The 26283-nt window shown below is 43.1% G+C and overlaps 1 protein-coding gene across 3 annotated transcripts in view; it reads right to left on the bottom strand.

The window, feature by feature from the left end:
* ADGB (androglobin) overlaps positions 1-26283 on the bottom strand; it is a 480816-nt gene that overhangs the window by 49937 nt on the left and 404596 nt on the right. For all 3 annotated transcript variants that reach the window (XM_068231985.1, XM_068231986.1, XM_068231987.1), the window contains 2 exons: positions 20391-20502; positions 8477-8661 (listed from right to left, as the gene is read on the bottom strand). In XM_068231985.1, coding sequence (XP_068088086.1) covers positions 8477-8661; positions 20391-20502 — 297 coding nt within the window. The remainder of the gene's footprint in view (positions 1-8476; positions 8662-20390; positions 20503-26283) is intronic.

Genomic DNA, 26283 nt, shown 5'->3' with positions numbered 1-26283 from the left:
CCTCCTGCCATGCAGAGTAGCGAGTAGTGGAAGCATCTGTAATTTTTTCCTGCTTCACAGCAGAATACTCTCTGCTGCCATTCGCCGGCTCCTAATCACGTGACCCTCATGCGGTTTGGGGACCAAGAGGACCTCATGCTGCATACTGCAGGCTACTGTATTTATTGAGATGGTGCTTGTCCACATGGTTGTGTTTTGTGTAGACCTTCAGTCAAAAACATCTGATCTGCATACGTGTTCAGGGTCTAAAGCTAAAAGTATTAGAGGCAGAGTTTAAACAGGACAGCCAGGCAATGTGCATTGTTTAAAAGGAAATAACTATAGCAGCTTCCTTCGCACTTCAGGTGTCCTTTAAGGCTGCTTTCACAGTGGGACGTTACAGGTGCACGTTAGAGCAGCCTGTAACGCAGCCCACCGCACAGTAATGAAAAATCAATGGCTGTTCACAGTGCCCACGTTATGTTACATTGTAACACAGCATGTCAAGATAAAGTTCTGCATGCAGTACGTTATACGCGGCTAAGCTGCGTTAGACTGTTTGCACATGCTCAGTAATGTTGGAGAAGGAGGTCTCCCCTCCTCCTCCTCGGCCAGCCACATGGCTAATTAATATTCACTGCACGGTGTGACGTGCAGTGTTTACTTCCTAGAGCGCCGTTCTGTGCGGCGATTGGCTGGCAGGACCATGTGATATGGATCACGTGGTCTCCGCATCCATAGCACAGAAAAGGCGCACCAAGAGCTGCATAACACGGCTCTTGGTAGCGTCCTCCACCAAACCACCAGGCGTTGCGTTAGGGGCACGTTATGCAACCTATAACGTCCCCTAGAACGCAACGTCCTGGTGGGAAAGCAGCCTAAAACAAGAGTTACTTGCCATATAAAGACATATAAAACCCACTGTCAGGTTTTACCAATGCTTCCTATTCTGTGCAACAAAGTACACATGTGGAAAAACAGAAAAACAGAAATGTTGAGGCATCTGTACACAAGGGAGTATGCCAAACAATACACTCTTGGCAAAGTTGTGTAAAAGTGTTATTTCAGCTTTCTGAACATTTAAGAAGATAATACTTGGTGGCAAATTGAAAAGTAAAGATGATTTTTAAAACTGTAAATGACAAAATGGCTTGTCTAGCACTGTTTCATATTACAACAATGTGTAACAAATGTGGAGGTTATACTTTAACAATAAAACTATATTTTACTTATTTGGGTTAATGCAGTGATCTTTTTAAACACTTGGTGGCAGCATTTGTTTAAAAATTATAAACACAAAAATCATGTTAAACATCACTATCAAACCCCAAGTTATAGAGTAGATTTATAATGCTGTGGACTGCTGTGAATTCTCAGGAACCCTCAATGTAAACGTTGACATTTGCCATTCAGATACAATCATTTTTAATGACAATTGATCTTTGTGACTTAAAGTTTGAAGCAGATCTGCATCTTTCCCCAGCGATGTTTTGTTCAGCATTTTTCTTACTACTTGAAAGGTGCTGAAAAAAATAAATTGGTGGGAGATTGAGTGTTCAGGGTGGGAGGAGGTCACTCATTGCTGGTGGTGCCTGGAGCAGATGAGAGAAGCACTGCTTCAGCTGCATATACTCTGCGCAACAGTATACCATACCTCCCAACATTTTGAGATCAGAAAGAGGCACACTTAAGCCACACCCCTAATCACGCCCCTGTCACACCCCTAGTCACGCATACCATAAATATTTTATAAGAAAAATATATCATTTTATAATTTAGACCACACTGGTCCTTTCTATCCTCGTTCATTTTCCTTTATAACACATGGAAATAAGAAATATATGAGTATAAAGGATAAGTATAAAGTTTACAGTCAATTTAACACATTTTTCAGTAGGTCTGTACATCAGTCCTGTAAGAGGGACAAATAAGGAGGAAAGAGCGACAGGGCTCCCAAAAAGAGACTGTCCCCCCAAAAGAGGGACAGTTGGGAGCTATGCTAGAGAGGGACACACAGCATGGCAGGGCAGGGGACACTGGAGGGGGGACACACAGCATGGCAGGGGACACTGGAGAGGGGGACTCACAGCAGGGCAGGGAACACTGGAAGGGTTGACATACAGCATCGCAGGGCAGAGGACACTGGAGGGGGGACACACAGCATGGCAGGGGACACTGGAGAGGACACACAGCATGGCAGGGGACACTGGAGAGGGGGACACACAGCATGGCAGGGCAGGGGACACTAGAGGGGTGGACATACAGCATGGCAGGGCAGGGGACACTGGAGGGGGGACACACAGCATGGCAGGGGACACTGGAGAGGGGGACTCACAGCAGGGCAGGGGACACTGGAGAGGGGGACTCACAGCAGGGCAGGGGACACTGGAGAGGGGGACACACAGCAGGGCAGGGAACACTGGAGGGGTGAACTTACAGCATGGCAGGGCAGAGGACACTGGAGGGGTGACACACAGCATGGCAGGGCAGAGGACACTGGAGAGAGGGACACACAGCATGGCAGGGGACACTGAAGAGGGGGACACACAGCAGGGCAGAGGACACTGAAGAAGGGGATACAAAGCAGGGCAGGGAACACTGGAGAGGGACACACAGCATGGCAGGGCAGGGGACACTGGAGAGGGACACACAGCATGGCAGGGCAGGGGGCACTAGAGTGGTGGACACACAGCTTGGCAGGGCAGGGGGCACTGGAGGGGGGACACACAGAAAGTCAGGGCAGAGGGCACTGGAGTGGTGGACACTTGGCAGGGCAGGTGACACTGGAGCGGTGGACACACAGCATGGCAGGTCAGGGGACACTGGAGAGGGGCACACAGCAGGGCAGGGGCACTGGAGTGGTGGACACATGGCAGAGCAGGGGGCCCTAGAGTGGTGGACACACAGCATGGCAGGGCAGGGGGCACTGGAGGGGACATACACAGCAAGTCAGGGCATGGGGCACTGGAGCGGTGGACACAAAGCATGGCAGGGCAGGGGACACTGGAGAGGGACACACAGCAGGGCAGGGGCACTGGAGTGGTGGACACACAGCATGGCAGGGGACACTGGAGTGGTGGACACACAACATGGCAGGGCAGGGAACACTGAAGAGGGGCGCACAGCATGGCAGGGCAGGGGACAGTGGAGTGGTGGACACACAGCATGGCAGGGGACACTGGAGAGGGACACACAGCAGGGCAGGGGGCACTGGAGTGGTGGACACACAACATGGCAGGGCAGGGGACACTGGAGAGGGACGCACAGCATGGCAGGGCAGGGGACACTGGAGAGGGACACACAGCATGGCAGGGCAGGGGACACTGGAGAGGGACACACAGCATGGCAGGGAGGGGGACACACATGAGGCAGGGGTCAGAGCACTTATCAGTTGTGTAGCAAGGAACTGCAGGATGCAATACGTTCTGCACGAGCTCTCCTCCACTGTGCAGTCACTGTGACAAGGACCATGCCAGGCAGCTAATTGATTCACTTGTCTCCTCCAGCAGTTTTTGGCTTCCTGCTTCTTCTCTCTGTCTGGGTCACGTGCTCTGCTGGGTTCTCTGAAAAAAGGGCGGAGCTAGACAGAGCTCAGTGTCAACCCACACAGCCGATTAGCTTCAAGCAAGCCACAAGTGTGTGTGTGTGTGTGTGTGTGTGAGAGATCATCAGACTGTCTCCAGAGCAGGAAGAGAGACAGCAGTTATGGGCATTGAGGCAGAGCAATGTAATTATCCAAAGGGCACCTAGTGTGTCTGCTAAAACAGGACTTAAAGAGGAGTGGGCGGGATGAGAGGGGCGGAGCCCGGGATAGTCCCGCCCAAATTGGGACTGTTGTAGACTATGGTATACTGTAAACTGGGCTGGAGAGCACAGGGCGGGGAGATTCTGTATTAACACGCCTTAGGATGAGGTCATCATGACAGTTTGGTGGGCCATTTGTATTGGCGGTTTGTTTGTACCTCTGGTGTTCGTAAGTCGGGGACTACATGTATTAGAGATCTTACAAATTTTTCTTCTAACTGATTCATTAGCTTTTACTGGCTTCTTATGCACATTGCATAACAATGTTAATGTTATCTGCAGGCAGGGGCATAACAATCAACCCTGCTAGCCCAGCCATCACAAGGGGGCCTAGAGGTTTTGGGGGCCCCTCCTCCTCCCTCTCCCCAACTGAAAGTGCAGCCAATTATCAAAAAAACCCTCCCCGTTTGCTCACAAAAACAGACTTAGCACGCGTTAGGATGATGTCATCGTGACAGTTTGGCGGGCCATTTGTGTTGGCAGGTTGTTTGTACCTCTGGTGTAAGTCAGGGACTACCTGAATTATAGAACTTACAACTGTTGATCATAAAAGTAATAGTGGTGATATTATAATTTAGAAAGCCCAGGTGCAGAATACATTAGCCTGCTGAAACAATCATGCAACTAATGAGGTCACACATTAGTCAGAACAACTGATCTGCATACATACTCATTCTGGGTAACTGGCTTGAAATATTATGCCTGGTACACACAATGGGATTTTCTGACAGATTTACTGCCAAATTGATTATTTCCAACATGTCCGATCTGATTTCCGATCTATAAATCTATCGGAAATAAAACCGGACATGTTGGAAATAAACGATCTGGCCGTATATCTGTCAGAAAATCTCATTGTGTGTACCAGGCATTATAGATCAGCAAGACAGCCAGGCAATATGCATTGTTTAAAATTAAATAAATACAACAACTTTTATATATGCCTCACACTATAAACATCACAGTAATATTGCAACTGTCATCACAAGAGCATCAAGCTTCTTGAAAATGGTCTTAGAACCTTTGCCTTTAACATTCTTGTCAATAATTGTGTTTCTGGTCTCCTCAGACAACTCTCTACTTTGCCTATGTCCATTGTAGGACCCCTGACTATAACAAACAGCACAGTGACTTCTATTTCCATTTAAATAGGCTAAATATCTGATTGCAGAAGGGGAGCTGTGGTACTAATTAAACAAAACAGCTAGTTTTAAAAAGCACTCTTTTTTTTTTAATTATCACCTTTTCCTGTGGGTACCAAAAATGTGTCAGGTCACTTAAGAATATCTATGTAGGATAAGCAATACTTTATATGTTTTCACACTAGCTTTGCTTTACACAATGAGATCTCATCGGGATGCAGGTATATGTGGTATAAATGCTTTTCATCTATTTTGCAGGCAGCATAATTTTTTTTTTTTTCAATGAAGTATAAGGTTACCAACAAATGTCTCCTCATCTGTGTTTGCTGATATAGTTGCAATCACCTGCTGGGGCGGCAACAATCATATAACAGCTATGTATAAAAGGCAAAGCAATTCATCTTGCAGTCTAGCAAGGCTGATTATACTAACCAAACATTGACAGTCATAGCAAATATAATCGAGGTTATACCAACTAGATATCCATGCCAGATAAATAAGTGTCATCAGGCTTCAACCTACAGTCAGTTTATGGTAATAAACATTCCTTTTATTAACACCACTGAGCTGTAAGAGTATTTATGTGTAATAGGGGTTATAAGACCTAAACCACCAACTAAGCACAAACACAAAGAACCCGGGAGAGTATACTACACATTATACTGTTACCATGGATTCAAGCAACCTAGCGTAATTAGGTTTTTTTTGTTTTTTTTTATACCAAAGTCATATGAACTAAAGATTGGCACGCAAAGGTCATATGTAAGTCATATTTAATAACATTACTGTTGATTACAAAATACATTCGTGCAAAATTGAAAAGTTATTAGAGTAGAATCCCTGTTATCATGCATAGGTGGGGATTGCCTGATGCTAGATATGTGTTCATGCCGGTTGCTTGAGAAGTCAAGCAACCGGCCCTGAAATAACACTAATCCCCCATCTCTTGCTTACTGAACCTCCGGGAATTGTCTTCTTCCCTTCCTGCAGCTCCCGTTGGCTTTCCTGGGTCCTCCATGTATGACTCCAGGAATGTGCATGTGACTTGATGCATGTCACGTGGCATGCCGGGAGCCATACATGCAAGTAGGAAAGCTACTAGGAGCTGCAGAAGGTGTAGAAGATGATGCCCAGAGGTTCTGTAAGTCACTTCTGCTGCGCAAAAGCTCTGCAAAGCTCAAAATCCCACTCACATCCCCCCCCCCCCCCCAGGCATGCCGGTTAGTTGAGACTACTGGATCCAGTTAACTGAGACTTATGTAGTTATAAAGTGTTGACATCTTCCATGTCACTACAATCCCTTAGAGGATCTCACTATATAATCCCTTAAATATTCATAGTCTAATCGCTCTTCCATAATTTAAAATCAGTCTTGGTGGAGAAAATTAACTTATTAGTATGGACAACACGGTGGCGTAATGGATTGCGGGGTCCCCAGTTCGAATCCCAGCAAGGTCTTGTATGTTCTCCCCATGTCTGCATGGGTTTCCTCCGGGCACTTGTATTTTTTCCCACATCCCAAAAACATACAGTTACAGTGTTCTCCCCAGAATTTTTTTCCAGCTGGGTGGTATGAAAAAGTAGCCGGGTGAGTCGGCACGGGGACATTTGGTGGCCTGCGCAAGTTACCAGAGCACGCTATGCTGCCCTACCGCAGCATAGCGTATGCTCGTCTCTATATCTCTGTCCACTTTTACTGTTTTGTTTCCAGTTGCATTGGTTGTGGGGTATTGCAGATAGTGTGCAGGGGCCACATATAATCATTTATTAAAAGAAATGTCCAAGGAGTTAAAAAACAAAGATCTACTTACCCGGGGCTTTCTCCAGGCCCTGGCAGCCATTCTGTGCCCTTGCCGCAGCTCCGGTATCCCGGGATCTCCTCCGTTTCAGATGGTGACCTTACACGTCTGGCAGTACTGCGCTTGCGCAGAACGCTCCAGACCGTGTGAGTGCAGACACCAGGGGAGCTCATGCAGGCGCAGTAGATGCCGACCTGGCGAGGTCCGCATCTCCAACGGAGGGGACCCCGGGACACCAGAGCTCTGGCGAGGGCACAGGATGGCTGCCAGGGACTGGAGGAAGTAAACCTTTTTTTCTTTAACTCCTAGGACATTTCCTTTATATATATTATAATCTTCATACGTGGCCCTTCCACACTATCGGTAATATTATACAACGCCCCCATTTACTCCCCAGCACCCCCCACCCCCTTGCGATATCGTGCACATATCATATCCATGGTCAGCCAGTGAACATCACAGGAGAGAGAGAGAGAGAGAGAGAGAGTGTGTACATATTATATTATGTACATACACAAAATCTGCAGGCTTTGATGTTTACTGGCTGACCATGGATATGATTTACGCATGCACGCACGTACATACAATCTGCAGGCTGTGATGTTCATATATGTATATATATATATATATATATATATATATATATATATATATATATATACACACATATATAATCAAAGCCTGCATATAGAAACTGATTCAGCTTCAGCCGTCTGTGAACTGTGTGCATACCTCAATAGACGTCTCTGCACAGCTCACAAACACGGCTCTGCAGTCGGCGGCCAGCGCTAATGGTCATGCCTGAGCTTATGCGCTGAGCCAATCAAAGCATGAGTTCGCCGGAAACTCAACAAAACAAACAAGATCTCGTTCACAGAGGAGAAGCAGCGCATCCTGACTGCCAGGCGGGCACATGTCAGCGACGAGAGCGGCTCGCGGTGACAGGGACACAGCGTCATCAGCCGTGGGCAGTAATTTATTTTACTTGGGCACGGTACAGCGGGGCATGTAAATCACCAGCCGGGCGGTAATTAAACTTACCCGGGCGCTCCGCCCGGCTGATTGATCCTGGGGAGAACACTGAGGTAAGTTAATTGACTTCACCCTAAATTGGCTCTAGACTACGAAACATGCACTATACGATACATGCATGGACATATGACTATGGTAGGGATTAGATTGTGAGCCCCCTCTGAGGGACAGTTAAGTGACAAGACAATATACTCTGTACAGCGCTGCAGAAGATGTCAACTCTATATACATACTAAATAATAATCATTTGTATGTTTTTTAGGATAAGGGAGGAAATCGGTGTACCCAGAGGAAATCCCCATAAACGTAGGATGTAAAAACTCCATTTAGATGGTTCTGCACAACATTAGAGCCTGGGACTAAGTCTTTACCAAAAGTGGAGCCAAGACTGGAATGCTAATGCATAGCAATTCTGAAGGTGAACTCCATTCAGACTGCTTATCATAGAATCTGGTATCTTGTTAGTTTTAGGGCCTACAAGTTTGCCAACACAATCATGGCAGTGTGGGCTAGAGATTATTGGACATCATCAAGTAATCCTGAAACTGGCCAGGTTTATTAAACACGTTGTCATTAAATAGCAGGGGGCTTATTTGGCTCGTATCAGAATGTAGTGAGGTTTGTGCATCTACAACTGTGATTTACTGAATTGACCTGGCTATGATCAGACTGGTGTTTTTGTAAGTTGGTCCACTAATTTAATTCCTCCTAAATATTTACCTGAGATTCTGGCCTTAGCGTAGGAGTTGATTGAAGCCGCTCTCTGTCCCTCTCTTTGCCAGATTTCTCCTTTTCTGGTTTCTCTGTTTTGCCTTTTCTGTTAGTCTTTGGTGTGCCTGCTGATTTCTGGCTTTCTGAACTGTTGTGGGCTTCTGATGCAATTTCATCATGTTTATCTGCATATACTAAGACAACAAACACAATTACAATTGTGGGTAAAAAAATGTATAAATTAAGTCAGAGCATGGTAATATTAATCAAAATACAACATGTTAAAGAAGGAAACCACAGGTTTTTTAGGTTTGTCAGGCTTGTGCTACAACGACATGCTCATACTTTAATGTACAGGGTGGACCATCTATATGGATACACCTTAATAAAATGGGAATGGTTCGTGATATTAACTTCCTGTTTGTGGCACATTAGTATATGTGAGGGGGGAAACTTTTCAAGATGGGTGGTGACCATGGTGGCCATTTTGAAGTTGACCATTTTGAATCCAACTGTAGTTTTTTCAATAGGAAGAGGGTCATGTGACACATCAACCTTACTGGGAATTTCACAAGAAAAACAATGGTGTGCTTGGTTTTAAAGTAACTTTATTATTTTATGAATTATTTACAAGTTTATCTTTGTTTACAGCCATTGACATGTTGCCGAGATTAACATGTGAGGATCGGATAGAAATTGTGTTGATGTCTGGTGAAAGCAGTAACCAGGTCATTGCAGCAGATTTCAATGCAAGACACCCTACGAGACCACCCATCTCCCTTGCTACAGTTAGCAAACTGCTTGCTAAGTTTTTGAAACTGGTTCTGTGTTGGATTTGCCAAAATGTGGATGCATGAAATCTGTCATTAATGAAGAAACATCAGTGGCTGTCCTAGCTGGATACGAGTGCTTCTGAAGCCACCAGAGGCAGCAAATTAAATTAGTTGACGGCGCTGGAATGAAGGGTACAAGAGAGGACAGGGAAGGCTCTATAGGAATTGATATGGCTATATGACATAGGGCTTGGACTAGTACTACAGATTACCCAGGTAGCTCATGGTGACCCAAAACCACACACTACTGTAAACAGGAAGTGAATGTATCTCCTGACTGATGAGCCATTCTACACAGGATTTCTAGCATGGCATCTACTGGTTTGTTCTCAGTCTTATGTGAATGGTTTTGTTCCAGAAAACTGGTGTCGTTTAAACAAAAAAAAAGTATAAAATCTAATCTCACACTACATCTGCCAAATGAACATGCAATAGTGAAAGGACCATTTATTAAAAAAAATAAATAAAAATAAAGCATTTTTATAAATGGTGCTTGCTATTTTGCCTACCCATATTAAGTGAAACTAAGGATTATCCTTGCAGCTTTGCTCTGTGTAAAACTGCTGTACATGTTTCCCATGCTGACTTGTCATCTGATTGGAGAAGTGAAATAGCTATATACAAGGAAAATATGACACTATATTTGATTGACATTGCATTAGGATTCACATTCACAGCCATGTGACCCTTTTTATGGGCCTGTTACCTACACTACAGCTACCTACAGTGCAAATGTGGTATTTATCCCTGTAGTACTAACTTGCACTTATGCTGTCTACATGTGATTATACACATGTCTATCTGGAAAAAAAAAACACAGCCATACAAGAAATGTTGCTCTGATACACTGAGAAGCACATCTGATTTCTTAGTAAAACGTATTTTATACATATTACATCAAATCTCATCCAAAACAATAAAAATTATAGGAATCATTACTGGCACTGCAGGTGGCACTGTTACAATATCATTTTCATGTATTTCCTCCAGACTAACTGATAAAAAAATGGCATGTCTTTTCTTATATCAGATCTTACAACTGCAAGCATGTTTACTGCAAATTATATTATATTAGAATACTTGGAAAATGGCATATGTAGTAGGTAAATACTTTTACTTTTAATACTTTTTAATTGGGTAAGTAGACATTTTAAATATGTACTTATTTCCTTGTTTATAAAATCTGTAAATAAACAATAGTTTTACAAGGGCTCAGAGGAAAAGGCGCACAGATCTTTGAATAAGATGCATCGGGACAAGTACTAGAGGTGAGTCAATATTACTTCTATTGTAAATATTAAATTGGCGGTTCAACAAGTGTTTATTGCCTTTCTGTGTATTGCTGGTTTTAGGTTTCTCTAAACTTTCTTACTCATCACTTAGTAACATTTTTCCTCCTCCTTTTCTTTCTTTCCTTTCCTTTCCTTCTTCTGACTTTTTTTCATCTGTCATCTATTACATTCTTTTTCAATAGGCAAACTCTTTTTCATCAGTTTATTTATGGAAACAAAACTTCTTATAGTTTATTAAAATATGCAGTGTGATTTCTAATCTCCCTTTTTTCCTTGTTCTCGGTACAGTACTTCATCTGGTTACTGTTGACTTACTTGGTTAACTTGTTACTGGGACCACTAAGGCTTTCACAAGGAACAGGCGGCCAGCGCAGATAATCTTTTACTGTTTAAACAGCAAAGTGACAGTGGCAGCCATACAGGTGCCTGAGACTGGAGCACTTCTTTCTTTGGCACAATACTCAACCTGAGGAATGACTCATGCCGCAAAACACGTCCCGCGTTGTCATTTTAAAGTGCCCAAATAAGGGCCTGTTTCCACTCGTCGGTATTTCAGGAAATATCTGCGGCAAGATCTGAAAACTGCTGTTCACAAACGCTATCCATCTAATCTGACTGAGCTGGAGCTGTTTTGCAAAGAGGAATGGGCAAGGATTTCAGTCTCTAGATGTGCAAAGCTGGTAGAGACATACCCTAAAAGACTGGCAGCTGTAATTGCAGCAAAAGGTGGTTCTACAAAGTATTGACTCAGGGGGCTGAATAATTACGCACACACCACTTTGCAGTTATTTTTTTTTTTAAATTATGATTTTCGTTCCACTTCTCACGTGTACACCACTTTGTATTGGTCTTTCACATGGAATTCCAATAAAATTGAGTCATGTTTGTGGCAGTAATATGACAAAATGTGGAACACTTCAAGAGGGCCGAATACTTTTGCAAACCACTGTAAGTGGTAAGCTTCAGAACAAAGTTAAACAGCCTAACAACCCTTTTAGTAACTTTTTAGGAACATCATATTCCTTGTTGATCTAAAAAATGCAAATGTACCTCCAATACATCTTCTTTTTATCTAAGGTCTGCCTCATTATCCTGCAGTGGGGGCACAGAGGAAAATAACAATCCTTGGATGTTTCACAGCTATGCACACCCACTAACTGCAATGTTGTAGAACTGTCTGACACTGGACCAAAAAAAAATACAACTCTACATGGGAGAACATCGGAAGTAATCCAGAACTTGTTGGAACACCATAGATGACTCACACGATGCTTTGGTCAAAATTATTTTTGTCAACTCTTAAAAAAAAATTATTTACAAAGTTTAATATGTTTATTTGGGTTTACTCACCACTATTGAAATCAAATGCATTAAAAGTCACAGTTTATTTGGTTAAGAAAAAAGTGTTGTGCTTTTTTATTTTATTAATTTTTATGTCTGATAAATGTCTAATTTTTTATCAGCACATATAAAAGGTGATAGTAGGATTGTATCATACCATCTATGAAATGGTTTGTGAAATTATTCGCAGAGAACAACTTTGCTGCATTTGTATAGACTTTTGCAGAGGCATTAATAAGTAGTGACCCTTCCCTGCGAGGCACAATTCCCCTCTACATTACTCATATAAGGTCCAAATAAAAGCCCCATATAAGGTCCAAATTCATTGAGGCATCAGATCTATTAGTGCTCATCCACCATTGTTTGTATGTAAGTTGGGCAGCAAGATAGTAGAGATAAAAATTAGGCAGAGCCAAATCACCAAAAGCTACTGGAAGCCTAAGTATAGTTAAAGCCAATCTTGTGAATCAGTGAATCTAATAATTTCGAAAGACATTTGGGAAGCATCATGGGCACCATATGGAAAATGTACAGTAGTTTTGGTGCAGTGGCCATTTAAATCACTGTGACCCTGCCAACCATGTTCAATGGAAGTGTGCCCCACAGTTTAAACTTAGCTTCTAGGCTCCCTAACAAGGGCATGAGATTGTGCTGCAAATAACCAGTAACCTCTCTAGTCACTGTAACACCCAAATATTTAAAAGACTCAACCACCTCCAATTGAGAGGAGGGGTGAATTGCTTGTTTAGTGGCAACATCCAAAGGAAACCATATGGATTTAGTCCAATTCACCTGTAATCCTGAAATGTTACGGAGTACCTCTAGCAAGGAGGGACCAGGGTCAGCAAGATATAATAAAACGTCGTCAGCTTATAGGGAGATACGTTCCTCTATAGAGTTAACCCGTAATCCTGCAATGACCGAGGAAGTACGAATGTACTTTGCCAGGGGTTAGATAACTAATGAAAATAATGGGAAAGAGGACACCTTGGCATGTACCCCTTTGGATCTTAAAAGATTCAGAGACAGAGGAGTTGACACGAATCCTTGTTCTAGGGCTGTGATCTGCAAACTTAGCTCTCCAGCTGTTAAAGGACTTCCGAGGCCAACTCTAAAAAAAAAGTTAAATACCTGCATCACATTTGAAGGCACGGAGGACGCCGTCCACGCCCTCCATGCTGTTCCGCCGGGTCCCCGCCGCTCAATAGCCCCCCGGGCCGGCTACCGACCGCACGGCCCAGGTCGGGCTCTCCTGCCTCCACTAAAATGGCCGCGTTCACTGTCTGCGGCTGCGCAGTCCGCATAGCCGCAAGTGCGGCTGCGCAGCTCTAGGGCCTACCCCCCGATCCATGCTACAGGCTGTTTCCTGTAGCGTGGATGAGGGGGGAGGCCCTAGAGCTGCGCAGCCGTACTCGCGGCTATACGGACTGTGAAAAAAAAAATCCTGCCACCCTAACTAATTAACATAAAAAGGAAGCAAATATTTAATTAGTTCATTTATCTGAAAATTTTCATAACTTTTTTTTCCCCACTTCTGTTCCTTCTTTCCTTCATCCCTTTTTTTTTTTTTATATATAACCGTGTCATTTGTCTTTATTTAGCAATTGACATGTAAGGCCATCTGCAACCTTGGCCGTTATATTTACATTGGACTTCAGCCAAAACCAAATTAGATGTTGTAAGAATAAAAAAAAAAAACACAAAAATTCAATAAAAACTTAGATTTCATTTCAAAGCACAATGTTTTCACTAATTTTTGGCACATTTTTAAATAAATTAATCAAGCTTGATTATTATTTTTTTTTTGTGGTAGACGTGGGCAATTATAAAGAGTTCCTGTACATAATGTTCATGAAAACTGCACCAACTCTCTTGTACAAGCTATTATTTTCAATGGAGAGAAACTGGTAACTGCAGCCATCTCCTTTTTTTGTTTGTTTTTGGGTTGTTGTTTTTTTGCAATGCTCTTTGTTTTTCACCATTTTTACATGGAACTTCATCATCAGAAAAGATCTTTCCAACATTTATGGACTGCAGTAAGGCTGGGTTCACATATAACATAGCGTAAAAGGCTGCGTTTTATGTCATGTTTTATGATAATGTTGTGTGCGTTTTTTGTGCATTTTTACTGTGTTTTTCATGCATTTTGCATGCGTTGTTTTTTTTTTGAATATAATTTTTATTAAACATTTTTCAATAACATATAACAAATGACTTCTTTTGTGCATACATCCATAAAGTAATCGCATTTACATACAAGAGATAAGAGATCAGAGGAAAAGAGTTTGATGGCCTTATTCTGCCTCTTTGAGGCTAGCATTGCGGAAAACAAGCTTGTATAAGGGTTTTAGGCCATCTTATTGATAAGTCATAGTTAACTAGATGATCTCGCAGGTTTGTGAGTCTCTTGTTTTAGGATTAGTTAGTCAGCCAAAAGTAGTCAACCCTCTTTACCCCCCTCCCCAGAACAGACCCCTCCCCCCTTTGGTCACATCGCTTTTCTCTTACTGCTTTTTTTTTTTTAAGTGTAGCCTCCATATCCCCGATATGGAGGCAAATAAATTTAAGGGAAGTATACCTTAGAATCACGGAGAGACAAGTTCACCTTTGGATGTAAGTTAAGTTAGCGGATGGTAATTGCCAGTTTACCTAGAGTGCCATGTAGGTCTTCAGTTGCGTACCAAGAAGTATATTTAAAGGGCTCCATGAGAGTATTTATCTCAGTTTCAGTGAAAGTAGCTGTGATGAAGGGTTTCCACTTCTTGAAGAATTTTGCTGAGCATTTTTCTTTATGTAATAGGGTTTCAATCTTATCAATAGCGAATAGGTTTGTAATTTCCGATTTTAAGTCCCAAACTGTTGGAGTGGATGGGAATATCCAATGATTAAAAATTGTTTTGCGGGTAGCACAAAGTAAGATGTGGGCTAGGTCAGATGGTACTACCTGGTGGTTAGCTGAGTCTTTGGTTGGAGGTATAATGTTGAATAAGGCTAACAGTGGGTCCTTCTTTAAAGATTTTTTACAAGTTTGATTAATGAATTTGAAAGCTTCAGTCCAGTACTTATCAACTGCCGGGCACGTCCAGATACAGTGAAATAGGTTTGCTTGAGGAAAGCCACATTTGGGGCATTTGGCTTCATATCCCAAAGGTGGGTTGCGGTATGGGAGATTAAACGCATATTTAGCATGGTGTATAAGAAGATAATGAGATTCTCTCCATATTTCACTGGGGATGAGTTTGCGAATTCGTAAGTAGCCTTCCAATACATCTTCCTGGAAATGTTGGTCTTGGAAGTATTTTGACCATCCTTTAAAGCATGACTGAGCTAATTTCTTTCCTTGCAAAGATAAAATGGCCTTATGTGTTGATGAGAGGGTCGCCCTGTCACCATCAGCCTTGATAAAGATATCGAACGGCGTAATGGCGGCCAGGTTAGAGATGTTAGCAATATGAGCATTGACATAAGACTTGATTTGTGCATAATTAAGGAAATCGCGACTAGGAACTAGATAAGTTTCCTTGACATTATTATAAGATCTCCAGGTATGCTTCTCTAGATCTAGTAGCTGCCCAAGATTATATAGACCCTTCTCCTCCCATTTGACAAAACCCCCATGTTGCATACCTGGTTTGAACCCCGGGCTACCCCACAATGTCAGATATTTGGAGATCTTCCAAGGGAGCCTGAATATTTTTCTCAGTTCCCTCCAGGTAAGAATTGTATCTCTAAATAAAGTACTATGTTTAATTCGAGGAGGTAGGACGCTCCATTCACCATGCAACAGGCCAGCCAAAGACCAAGGCTCAGCTATAGTAGCCTCTAATGTATGGTTAGTAGATATGGATGTGTGGAATAGCCAGTCTCTCACATGTCTGGCAATACAAGCTAAGTTGTAGCGTCTGATGTCTGGGAGTCCCACTCCTCCTAGCTCTTTTGGTAGCGATAATTTTGCTAGTGAGATTCTAGCTTTCTTATTTTTCCATAAAAACTGTTTGAATGCTGCATTCAATTGTTGGATCTCCAAATGTCTGAATAAAAGTGGAAGAACTTGCATGGGGTAAAGCAACTTGCCAAAACTCACCATTTTTATTAATGCAGCCCGTCCCATAAGGTTTAGGGGGAGATTTGCCCAGGTTTTAAGTTGTCCGATTACTTTTTTCACTAGTGGAGTTATATTTAGATGGTAAAGTGAGTGGGGGTCTGGATTGATTTTAATACCTAAGTATGTAATTGGTCCTGACGTGACCTTGACCCCAAAGTCATGAGCTGCAGGGATGGTGGCTTTCCTTGACAGGAACATTAATTCGCTTTTAGTGGGATTAATTTGGAAGCCTGATAGTGCTCCCACTTCTTTAATCAATTGCAATATAGATGGTAATTGTTGGAGAGGATCTGACAGGAATAGGAGCACATCATCCGCGAAGAGGGCCTGGCGGACTGGATGATTATTGATCAAAATGCCCTTGTTGTATTGCAGGAGGAGTCTAGCTAGTGGTTCTAGGGAGAGATTGAATGAGAGAGGGGATAGTGGACATCCCTGCCTGGTTCCTCTTTGAATCGTTAAGGGAGTAGAGAGAAATCCGGGCAGGTGGACTCTGGCCGTGGGATTTTGGTATAGTAAATGAATTAAATTTAAAAAAGGACCCATGAAACCCATTTTGTGGAGCGTCAGTTCCATCCATCTCCAGTGAACCGCATCGAATGCTTTTTCCGCGTCAATTGTTAAAATTGCTGCTTGTTTACAGGTAAGTGGATATGAGCTGACGTGCTCTAAGATGGTTAATACATTTCTGATATTTGCCACTGCTGAACGTCCTTTAGTGAAACCGGATTGAGTGGGATTGATTAGCTTAGGTATTATAAGGGCTAGCCGATTGGCCATTATCTTGGTGAAAAGCTTGATATCTTGATTGATCAGTGAGATCGGCCTGTAAGATTCAGGAAGTAGAGGATCTTTGTCTTTTTTTAACAGGACTTTAATGTGTGCCTCATTGCCTGAGTTTAAAAAGGAGCGTCCTTGTAGGATGTTATTAAATATTTTAGCTAATACAGGGGCAATCTCTTTTTTTAGGATCTTATAGGGTTCTGCAGAGAGGCCATCAGGGCCTGGGGCCTTATGATTGTGAAGAGTGGTTATAGCGGCTATGATCTCTTCTGGAGAAATATTACTATTTAGTAGTTCTAGATCTTCTGGGGATATTTTAGCTAGATTTGCTTTATTTAACCAGTCATCTGCAATTGCATCTATATCTTTGGGGGGTTGGGCATATAGGTTTCTATAAAAATCAGCGAAAATATCAGATATTTCCTTTGGATGATTTTTTATATTTCCTTGGCTATCCTTAAGTTTTAGAATTGGTTCTGAGGTGTATATCCCTTTTGATATTTTTGCTAGCAATTTACCTGACTTATTTCCATATTTAAAAAAATAATGTCGTGAATTAGGTTGCTGCTGTACTTCTCGCAGTTTTAGCCATTTATCTACTTCAGTTTTGTATTTAAGCCATTCTACACGAGTGTCTGATCTAGGTGTTGTCTGGTATGCTTGATATGCCTTCCTCACCTTATAGAGCGCCTCAGTGTGTGATTTATTTGTTTGTTTTTTCTTTGTAGCTGTATATGCTATTATTCTCCCTCTTATTACTGCTTTAGCAGTGTCCCAGAAAAGACTGGGATTGCTCAGGTGTGTTATATTATCCTGATAATATTCAAGCCACCATCCCTGCAGAGATTGGGTAAAGCTGTCATCGCCGTATAGGTACGCAGGGAATTTCCAGATGATATCTGAGCCGCGTGGGATCTGTTCCATTATTTCTATTTCTATGGGGGCATGGTCTGAGATTACCATATCCTGAATAGTGGAGGACAATAATCTTGTCACCATCTTTTCCCCCATAAAAATATTGTCAATGCGAGAAAATGAAGAGTGTGGGTGGGAAAAGAAGGTGAACTCCCTGTCATATGGGTGGAGAAATCTCCAAGTATCAATAAGATGTAAATTGTTGATGAAATTTGCCAAACGGGAGGTCTCCCCTCTGCGCCCAAGCACCCCTCGTCCCTCTGTTTTTGTATCTTCTGTCTTATTAATAACTTCATTCCAGTCCCCCCCTATGATCATATTATCTAGGTTTTCAAGAAGTAACACCTGTTGGAGGGAGTCATAGAATGCTGATTTGTCAGAATTAGGGCCATACACATTATATATCGTGAGGAGATCACCTGGAAGTTGCACCGTGATTGCTACACATCATCCCTCCTTGTCAGCATACTTTAGATCTACCTTTCCTTGTAGTCGTTTGCTAATCAAGATTAGTACTCCCGCTTTTTTTCCCACTGCATCTGATCCCAAGCATTGTCTCACCCATCCTTTATTCATAAATTTAAATTCTTCCCCTTTAAGATGCGTTTCCTGTAGAAGCGCGATATCTACTTTTAATTTTTTTAGGTGACGCAATATTTGGGACCGTTTTATTGGGGATCGTAGTCCCTTAACGTTCCATGAACAAATTTTAATCATTGCTACCTAAAATAGCTATACATTTCTCGTTTATTAATTTTTCAGAGTAGTGCAACCACAAGATGATCTCTCCCACTCCAGGCTTCTCCCCATATGAAAGCGATGTGACCAAATTCCCTTCCCCAGATATAAACATAACCTGATAACTGTGAATAATAATAATCATGAATAGAACAGTAAATCGAGTCGTGACTTCACCTCTTCCCCACAAATGTGCGATAAACATCCTTACTACCAAAACCAAGCAACTTATAGCAGCAGCCTTGCATATTATTTAACTATAATGACAGCTTGTACAAAGGACCTGGTCCCCATGTAACATAACATGTAATGGCATAAAGCGAACAAACTTTTCCTAGAGCTTATCAATCATGAGTTCCTGATGAGGAGTGATTTGACCGGGGGGATTGCTGCCTGGGACTCTGCCCGGCCGAGCGATCTCTTGCTAGGAAGTTTTCTGCTTCCCTAGGCGTTTTGAATACATGAATTTGACCTTCCTGATCAGTTATACGCAGGATAGCTGGATAGATCAGGGCAAATTTGATCTTTTTCCGTACCAGGGTAGAGCAGACAGGTGTAAAGGCCTGGCGTTTTATCGAGACCTCCTGGGAGTAATCGTTAAAGATTTTAAGTTTAGTTCCTTCATGTTCCAGGGGAGTATTCAAAGCTTTATATGCACGCAGCAGGTTGGCTTTATCTGTATAGTCTAGGTATTTTACCATTACCATCCTAGGCCTGGGTTCTTTTTTGTCTTGGCGCAGCTGACCCACCCTATGAGCTCGTTCAGTCTTACAGGTTTCTGTAATGGACAGGAGGGACGGCAGTGTACTCTCACAAAATTCCTTTAGCTCTTCAGGCTTGATCTGCTCAGGCAGGCCTACTATGCGGAGATTATTCCGCCGCGAGCGGTTTTCTAGATCTTCGATTCTATTATGCTGAATCATGTTTAGCTTTTCCGTATCTTTAAGCTTATTTTGAGCAAGATATAGATCATCCTCACAGGTAGAGATTCTTTTTTCTGCCTCGGCTAGTCTATTAGCGTGTTCCTGGACTTTTTTTGTAAGAGAAGAGAGGGACTTAGTAACGGCCTCCTTCACTATCTGCTGTAGATTAGGCATTAAGTACTTTGCTACTTCTTTAGCCAGGGAACGGGGTCGCTGACTATCAGTAAGTCTCTTACCCCGTCTCTCCTCATGGTCAGTGTCGTCCTCCCATCCGTGTTGTGAGGAGTCGTCTGTGGCGTAGTTGTCTTCAGGTAGGGCCTGCTGCGCCATCTTGCCTCGTGGTGTTTCCTGGCGGCGATCCCCGTGTTTCACCGCTGATCTCGTCAGATAACGGTCCATGCGGGCTCTCTGTGGTTTCGGGATGGCGTCTGGTATCTGAGGGGGTAGATACCAAGTGTCCTCTGTGGATTTGTGCTGCTGCGTAGTGCCTGGTTTAGCGGAGCTCCGCTATCGCATCCCTTCCTTGTAGGCGCCGGAACCGGAAGTCCCTTGCATGCGTTTTAATGCGTTTGCATATAAAAAAACGCATGTGTTTTGTATGCATTTACCATGTGTTTTTATATTTCCATTTAAGCCAATCACATGGAAGACAACAGGAAGAAGAAATAAAGCAACAAACTATTCTGGGGAAAAAACGCATTTAAAAACGCATACCACTGTGTTCACATTGACTTTCATTATGTGCGTTTTGATGTGTCTATGAATATTATGCAACAAAACCCGCGTTTTGTAAAACACGCATACAAAACACATATGTGTTTTTAAATGCATTTTTTCCTGCGGCCGATAAACTTCCATTAGCGGCAAAACTGCAGCATGTTACGCAACGCTAGCGTTTCTGCTATGTGTGCACACAGCCTTAAAGTGTATAGGCTACAATGCACTGAAACCATTTTTTTTTAATAAATAGTCATCTAAATAATTTTTACTTACCTTTCATTTCTTGTTTCTCTGTTTCTTTAAGTGTCTGAATAAACGCCAGCTGGCTCTCTGTGAGCATCCAGCTTTTATGCAGTACTGTAGCTTGAATGATGTACTTGTGTGCCTGCATACAAAAAAGGAGAAAATGTTGACAAAGCAAACTTGAAAGTTCTTGTGACCCTGTATTTTCTGTATAAAACATGTATTAGAAAATATAATATTGTAAAAACAAATTATACAGTGTGCATAAATGCAGACATGCAAAATTAAGGAATTGTACATACACAAGTGACACACAGGAACTCAGGCTTCAAATGCTTGGGCATTTCTTTTGTGACGATCAGTACAACACATGAATGTCAATTCCCTGTTCCTTCTTGGTATTATTATGACTGCTACCGTATATCAAATATATTTAAAAGTAATATTTGTGCATTCATCTTAGGCAACTTATGCATTGATTAGTACAAGTTACGAGCACAACTTGTGTTCTTTGCCTTGTACGATTAATTTAGCATAGGTGGACAGGGCCACCATCAGAAATTTTGGGGCCCCTCACAAATCATCAGTCCGGGCCCCCCCCCTCCCCCCAAACTGAGAAATGTGCGTAGCCATTGCATGTTGGCAGAGCTAGTTGGAGGCTTGCTGTCCACAAATTAATCACGAATAACCACGGTGGATACTCGTGATTCAAGTTAGCTCTAATTGCCACAGCTGAGCGGCTAGATGCGGCGGGGTTAATTACCCAGAACGCCGCTCTCCGCCCAGCGTTTCAACGAGGTGCAAGTGTCCGAATGGACGTGTTGCAAGCCTCGATATCGAGCACTTCCTCCTTCAAGCCGGAAGGAGGAAGTGCTCCATCATTTTTTTTAGAACCTCCCAGTTTTATTTTCTGTTTAAAAAAAGCTAAAAAAGTAGGTTTAATGCTATTGTCTCATATGGTAATGATTCAGCTTTTCCCATAGTCTCGCAGTTAGCAATCATGTGACCCCCAACAAGACAAATTCAGAAATCATGAGGCCCCCAACAAGACAAATTCAGCAATCATGAGGCCCCCAACAAACCATGAGGCCCCCAACAAGACAAATTCAGCAATTATGAGGCCCCCAACAAGACAAATTCAGCAATCGTGAGACCCCCAACAAGACAAATTCAGCAATCGTGAGACCCCCAACAAGACAAATTCAGCAATCGTGAGGCCCCCAACAAATCATGAGGCCCCCAACAAGACAAATTCAGCAATCATGAGGCTCCCAACAAATCATGAGGCCCCCAACAAGTACAAATTCAATCATTAGGCCCCCAACAAGACAAATTCAGCAGTCATGAGGCACATAAATAGACAGCATTTCACATAAATAGGCAGAATGCCCCCTTATTATGGTAGACACCTCTCACCTGGATTCTGACAGGGACCCCCAGGTTAGGCAGTGAGTGACAGGGAGCCCTTTTAGGTAGTTAGTGAGTGACATGGAGCCCCTTTAGGTAGTTAGTGAGTGACAGGGAGTCCCTTTAGGTAGTGACTGAGTGACAGGGAGCCCCTTTAGGGAGTGAGTGAGTGACAGGGAACCCACCCCAGCCGCCGCCGCTGTTTCCCCTACCTTGCCAGCAGCGTCAGACCTCAAGATCAGCGGCGACCCGACCAGTGAGAGTGGGCGCTGGACGCACCCGCTCTATATCCGGAAGTGACGTCACTTCCGCATATCAGTGCGGGCGCTGGGTCCTAGCGCCCGCACGATTGGTCGCCGCCTGATCGAGGTCTGACGCGGCGGCTGGAGGGAGGGAGCTGCGGCCAGGGGGGGTTGAGCGGCGGCCGGGCGGCACCCGCCAGGGCCGCGGCGGGGATGGGGCCCCCCTGCAGGCCCGGGGCCCGTGACGGGAGTCACGGATGTCCCCCCCTGATGGCGGGCCTGTAGGTGGATCTTATTAAGGCATCTCTGGAACAGAGAAAGGTAATGTGATTATGGTTGATTCTCTAAAATTGTCCAAACTTTATTAAACTAGCAGAAAGATTTTTTTATCCATGGCCATTTCGCTAGGATAACCAGGCCCTGCCCTCACCTTTCACCAAGAAGCCTAGAATACCTACAAAATAATCAGCAAAAGTGCAGTGATGATGTCTAGCCTGCTGCAAGTAATTTTCGACCTCCTAGATATCAATCAATTGCGCTCCCCTGTAATCACTATCAACCCTATACAATCCAGGCTTGCAGCACTTTTCTTCACATGCTACGTGCACATTTTTTTTAAAAAAAGCATAGTTTTATAACGTGCTCTTTCCACCGCTGATGAGTCTGATTACGAAACGCGTAGGGCGGAGCTAAGGGCAGGAAGTGACCGTCAGTAGCAGGAGGAGATTGCCTTTGGAGTTTTAATATTCAAAGCGCTTTTTTGTCAGATGTTTGTGAGTATACTACTTTTATTGTCCAAATAAAGTGTCTGGTTTACACTATTGGAGGCTTTTAGTCCATAGAATTACTTATTGCTGGATGCAGAGGTGGCCAGAAGGCAAAAACTCCCGGGGAAGTTACCACACACTTTCAAGCCAGTACAGCTGTCTGTGAGGGTGCGCAGCAGCTGACAAGGGTGAGCAAGGAAGCTTGTGTGTGGATGCTGATTGAAAAATTCGGGTATTATAGGAACCTCTGCAATATGATATGCAATTTTTATGTTTTTGGGAAACTGAATTGTTGAAGAGATTGATGTGGATCCAGTGGAGCATAATAAATTGAGATTGCTGTCTGTGAGGCAAGGCAGCCTTGTCATAAGGTGAGAGGGCCAACTGTAAGGTGGAGCACTGGGTGGCAAAGGTGCTCCACCTTACAGTTGGCATGTAACTGTAAGGTGGAGCACCTTACAGTTACGTGCCAACGTGTGCTATGGTCTTTTTCTTATGCTTTTTGCATTGCTTGATGGTGGTCTTTGCGGTGGAGATGTTTTGTGACCTGTCGGGTAAAACCTGGAATTGAATACAGTATCCTCATAAGGACTGTGACCTGTGAGAACTGTGGTTGGAAGCGCACTTTATAAAACTATAATGTTCTACATCCTGCCACTAGAACTCCAGTCTCTAGGGGATAGTAACAATGAGTGCATGATTCATCCTTTCTTGACTTTTTGATTAAAGCGAATATAACCCTGCATTTCTGCATTGCTCTAAAACATTATTTACAGCATATTATATGCAACCAGCATTTTTTTTTTTACTAGACCAGGATTTGTAGGGTTACACACAGAGCTTTTAAGTTCCGTGGAGAGAAATGCTGCCGCAGCCGAAGTTAGATAATGATACATTTAAGCAAACACAATATAACAAGTGAGGAATGTGACTCACTCTCTGACTGTGCAGGAGCTGCTGGACAGTCAGAGAGTGTGTCACATTCCTCACTTGTTATTTTGTGTATAAACACAGTATATATATTATCATAAACAAAAAACTTTGAGATAAAGTGAAGGGGGGGTATGGCCTGATTGAGCAACTTTGTTTATAAAAACACAAAACTTTATTGAACACTCATAATAATTGTCACAATTTAAAATTCCCACAATAGTCACTCAACCCCCACATACTCCCTACCCCTCTATCACCAAACCCCAGACCCCCTGCTCCTATCCTCACTGAAGAAGCAAAACTTGTTTAATCATGTGCACATGAAGGTCCTGTGGCTGCGCAGCCCCTAAAAAACAATGTCCCAGTGACTCCAACAGGATTATGTAGTAAAGGTATAATAAAAGTATATTAATAGCCACAAAGGGGTAAATCTGCAAAAACTCCACTTGAATCACCGCCCTCAGGCGTACTTAGCAACATCAAGATATGCCAGCAACAGTCTTCCTCTAGCACAAATGCAGTATATTGCCAAGCAAGTTGCTCATATCATCAAAAGTTCATTGCCACTTCAGGGTAAGCATGATTCAGCATAGCAAAGCATATAGATGTAAGCTCAACAGGTGCACGCAAACAACCAGCACAGAAGCAGGATTGTGATATGCAGCAAAGCTGTTTTCTCTTGTCATAAAAGGTTCTTTGTCACATCATATTTCATAGCACAAGATGGTACCGCAGCATGCGCAGGCAAGCAGACATGCAACATATGGTCCAAGCAGACAGTGCCACGCAAGGTCCACACTTAACAGTCCACATGCGGTCAGCATAGCCAGAAGCAGTATGTTACGTGGATACGTGCATGTCAGTACAACTGCACGATTGCTAAATGACAAATTGCTAAATTTTAGGAACACTCACTTTAGTCTATGACCAAGGTGAGATTTGCCAGGTACAGTATATGCAAAAAAAGTTTCACTCCGCACATCAATTTTACTAAATTAATATACAGAATAATATACAACATACATTCAATGATGATGAATAAAAAACAAAGTACTGTATATTGAATGTTTTTAAAAAAAAGAGGGTAGGAAAACAGAAGACATTTCAATTTAAGAACGGATTTGATAAATGGTAGGTCTCTGATGTACATAGCATACTACACTACCAAAACTGAATTCTGAGATATAGCAAGAGCAAAAAATGTTACTCATACAATCAATCCATCTAATTATAAGAGTAGTATAAATGAGAGGCTAGAATGCAATTCACCTTAAGGCTACTTTCATACTTACTGCGCTGCATCATATTGCGGTACTCTTTCATGCCACAGCTGGGCTGCAATGCAAGTCTATGGTGACTTATGCCCCATACTCACGGGCAACTTTTCTTCTCTGTCGCTAGCACACGGGAGCGTGTGCGCGACAGTTCGGCGATAGCTCGTCGCCACGTCCCTCCGCGTACACACGCGGAAGAAGGACCAGCGGTGCGACAGAAGCTGTCGCCGACGTTCCTCCTACCCCCGCCGGAGGCTCCGTGTTCTTTATGGAGGTTGCTGTCGCTAGTCCGCATGCTCACGCGGACTAGCGACAGTTGTGGCGGAGTTGCGGCGGCAACTGTCGCCAGGCGATTGACCGCGCCAATCGCCTGGCGACAGCAGCGATGGTTCGGGGTGCACGCCCGTGCAACGCCTCATACTCACAGGCGACCTGTCGCCGCAACACTCGCGCGCCGCGTGTTGCGGCGACAATTGTAGCCCGTGATTATGGGCCATTACACACTATGGCCATGTGGTGCAAAAAAAGTAGCAAAATCGATGTAAGGTTGCTGCAAGTCATTGCTGCATGATCCATGCCTACCACATGGATTATGCAGCAATGCAAGTCTATGGTGACACAGTTACGCATATTACCATGCCAGTGCACACTGCCACAAGGTAATACGCTTGAGTGGAATAGTGCGGTAAGATGGTCATGTTCCGCGCTCTCCTTCTGCAGGAGGATCGCACTGCACGATATGTAAAACTAGCCTAAAAGGTTATATAGGAGTGAGACCATGCTGACTTATTAACACATAGTAAAAAGTATATCTATTATTTTCTCTAGTGTGAAGGACAGGTTTTGCAAGCTTCTTGTTACGCCATGTACTTAACTAGTCTCTAAGATTGTACAAATAAAAATCATTAAAATAATTTTGTAATATTTCTTTATGTTTTAATAAGGGAAGTGGGAAACAATGTTTTCATACTAACCCAAATAAATAAATAAGACAAAAATGAAAATAAATTATATAATTTTGGCCAACTGCATACAACCACAAGTGGCCCTACGTATAATGCATTCCTCATAGAACTGATTGAGTATAGACACCTGACTGTCTTTACTTCAATATTTAAAGGTAACCTAAACTCAGAGGGATATGGATGTTTCCTTTTAAACAATACCAGTTGCTTGGCAGTCCTGCTGATCTCTTTGGCTGCAGTAGTGGCTGAATCACATCTGAAACAAGCATGCAGCTAATCCAGTCTGACTTCAGTCAGAGCACTTGATGTGCATGCTTGTTCAGGGGCTGTGGCTA

The sequence above is a fragment of the Hyperolius riggenbachi genome, chromosome 4 (assembly GCF_040937935.1).
Source record: "Hyperolius riggenbachi isolate aHypRig1 chromosome 4, aHypRig1.pri, whole genome shotgun sequence".
NCBI lineage: Eukaryota > Metazoa > Chordata > Amphibia > Anura > Hyperoliidae > Hyperolius > Hyperolius riggenbachi.
This window is presented reverse-complemented; position numbering and strand designations above follow the sequence as displayed.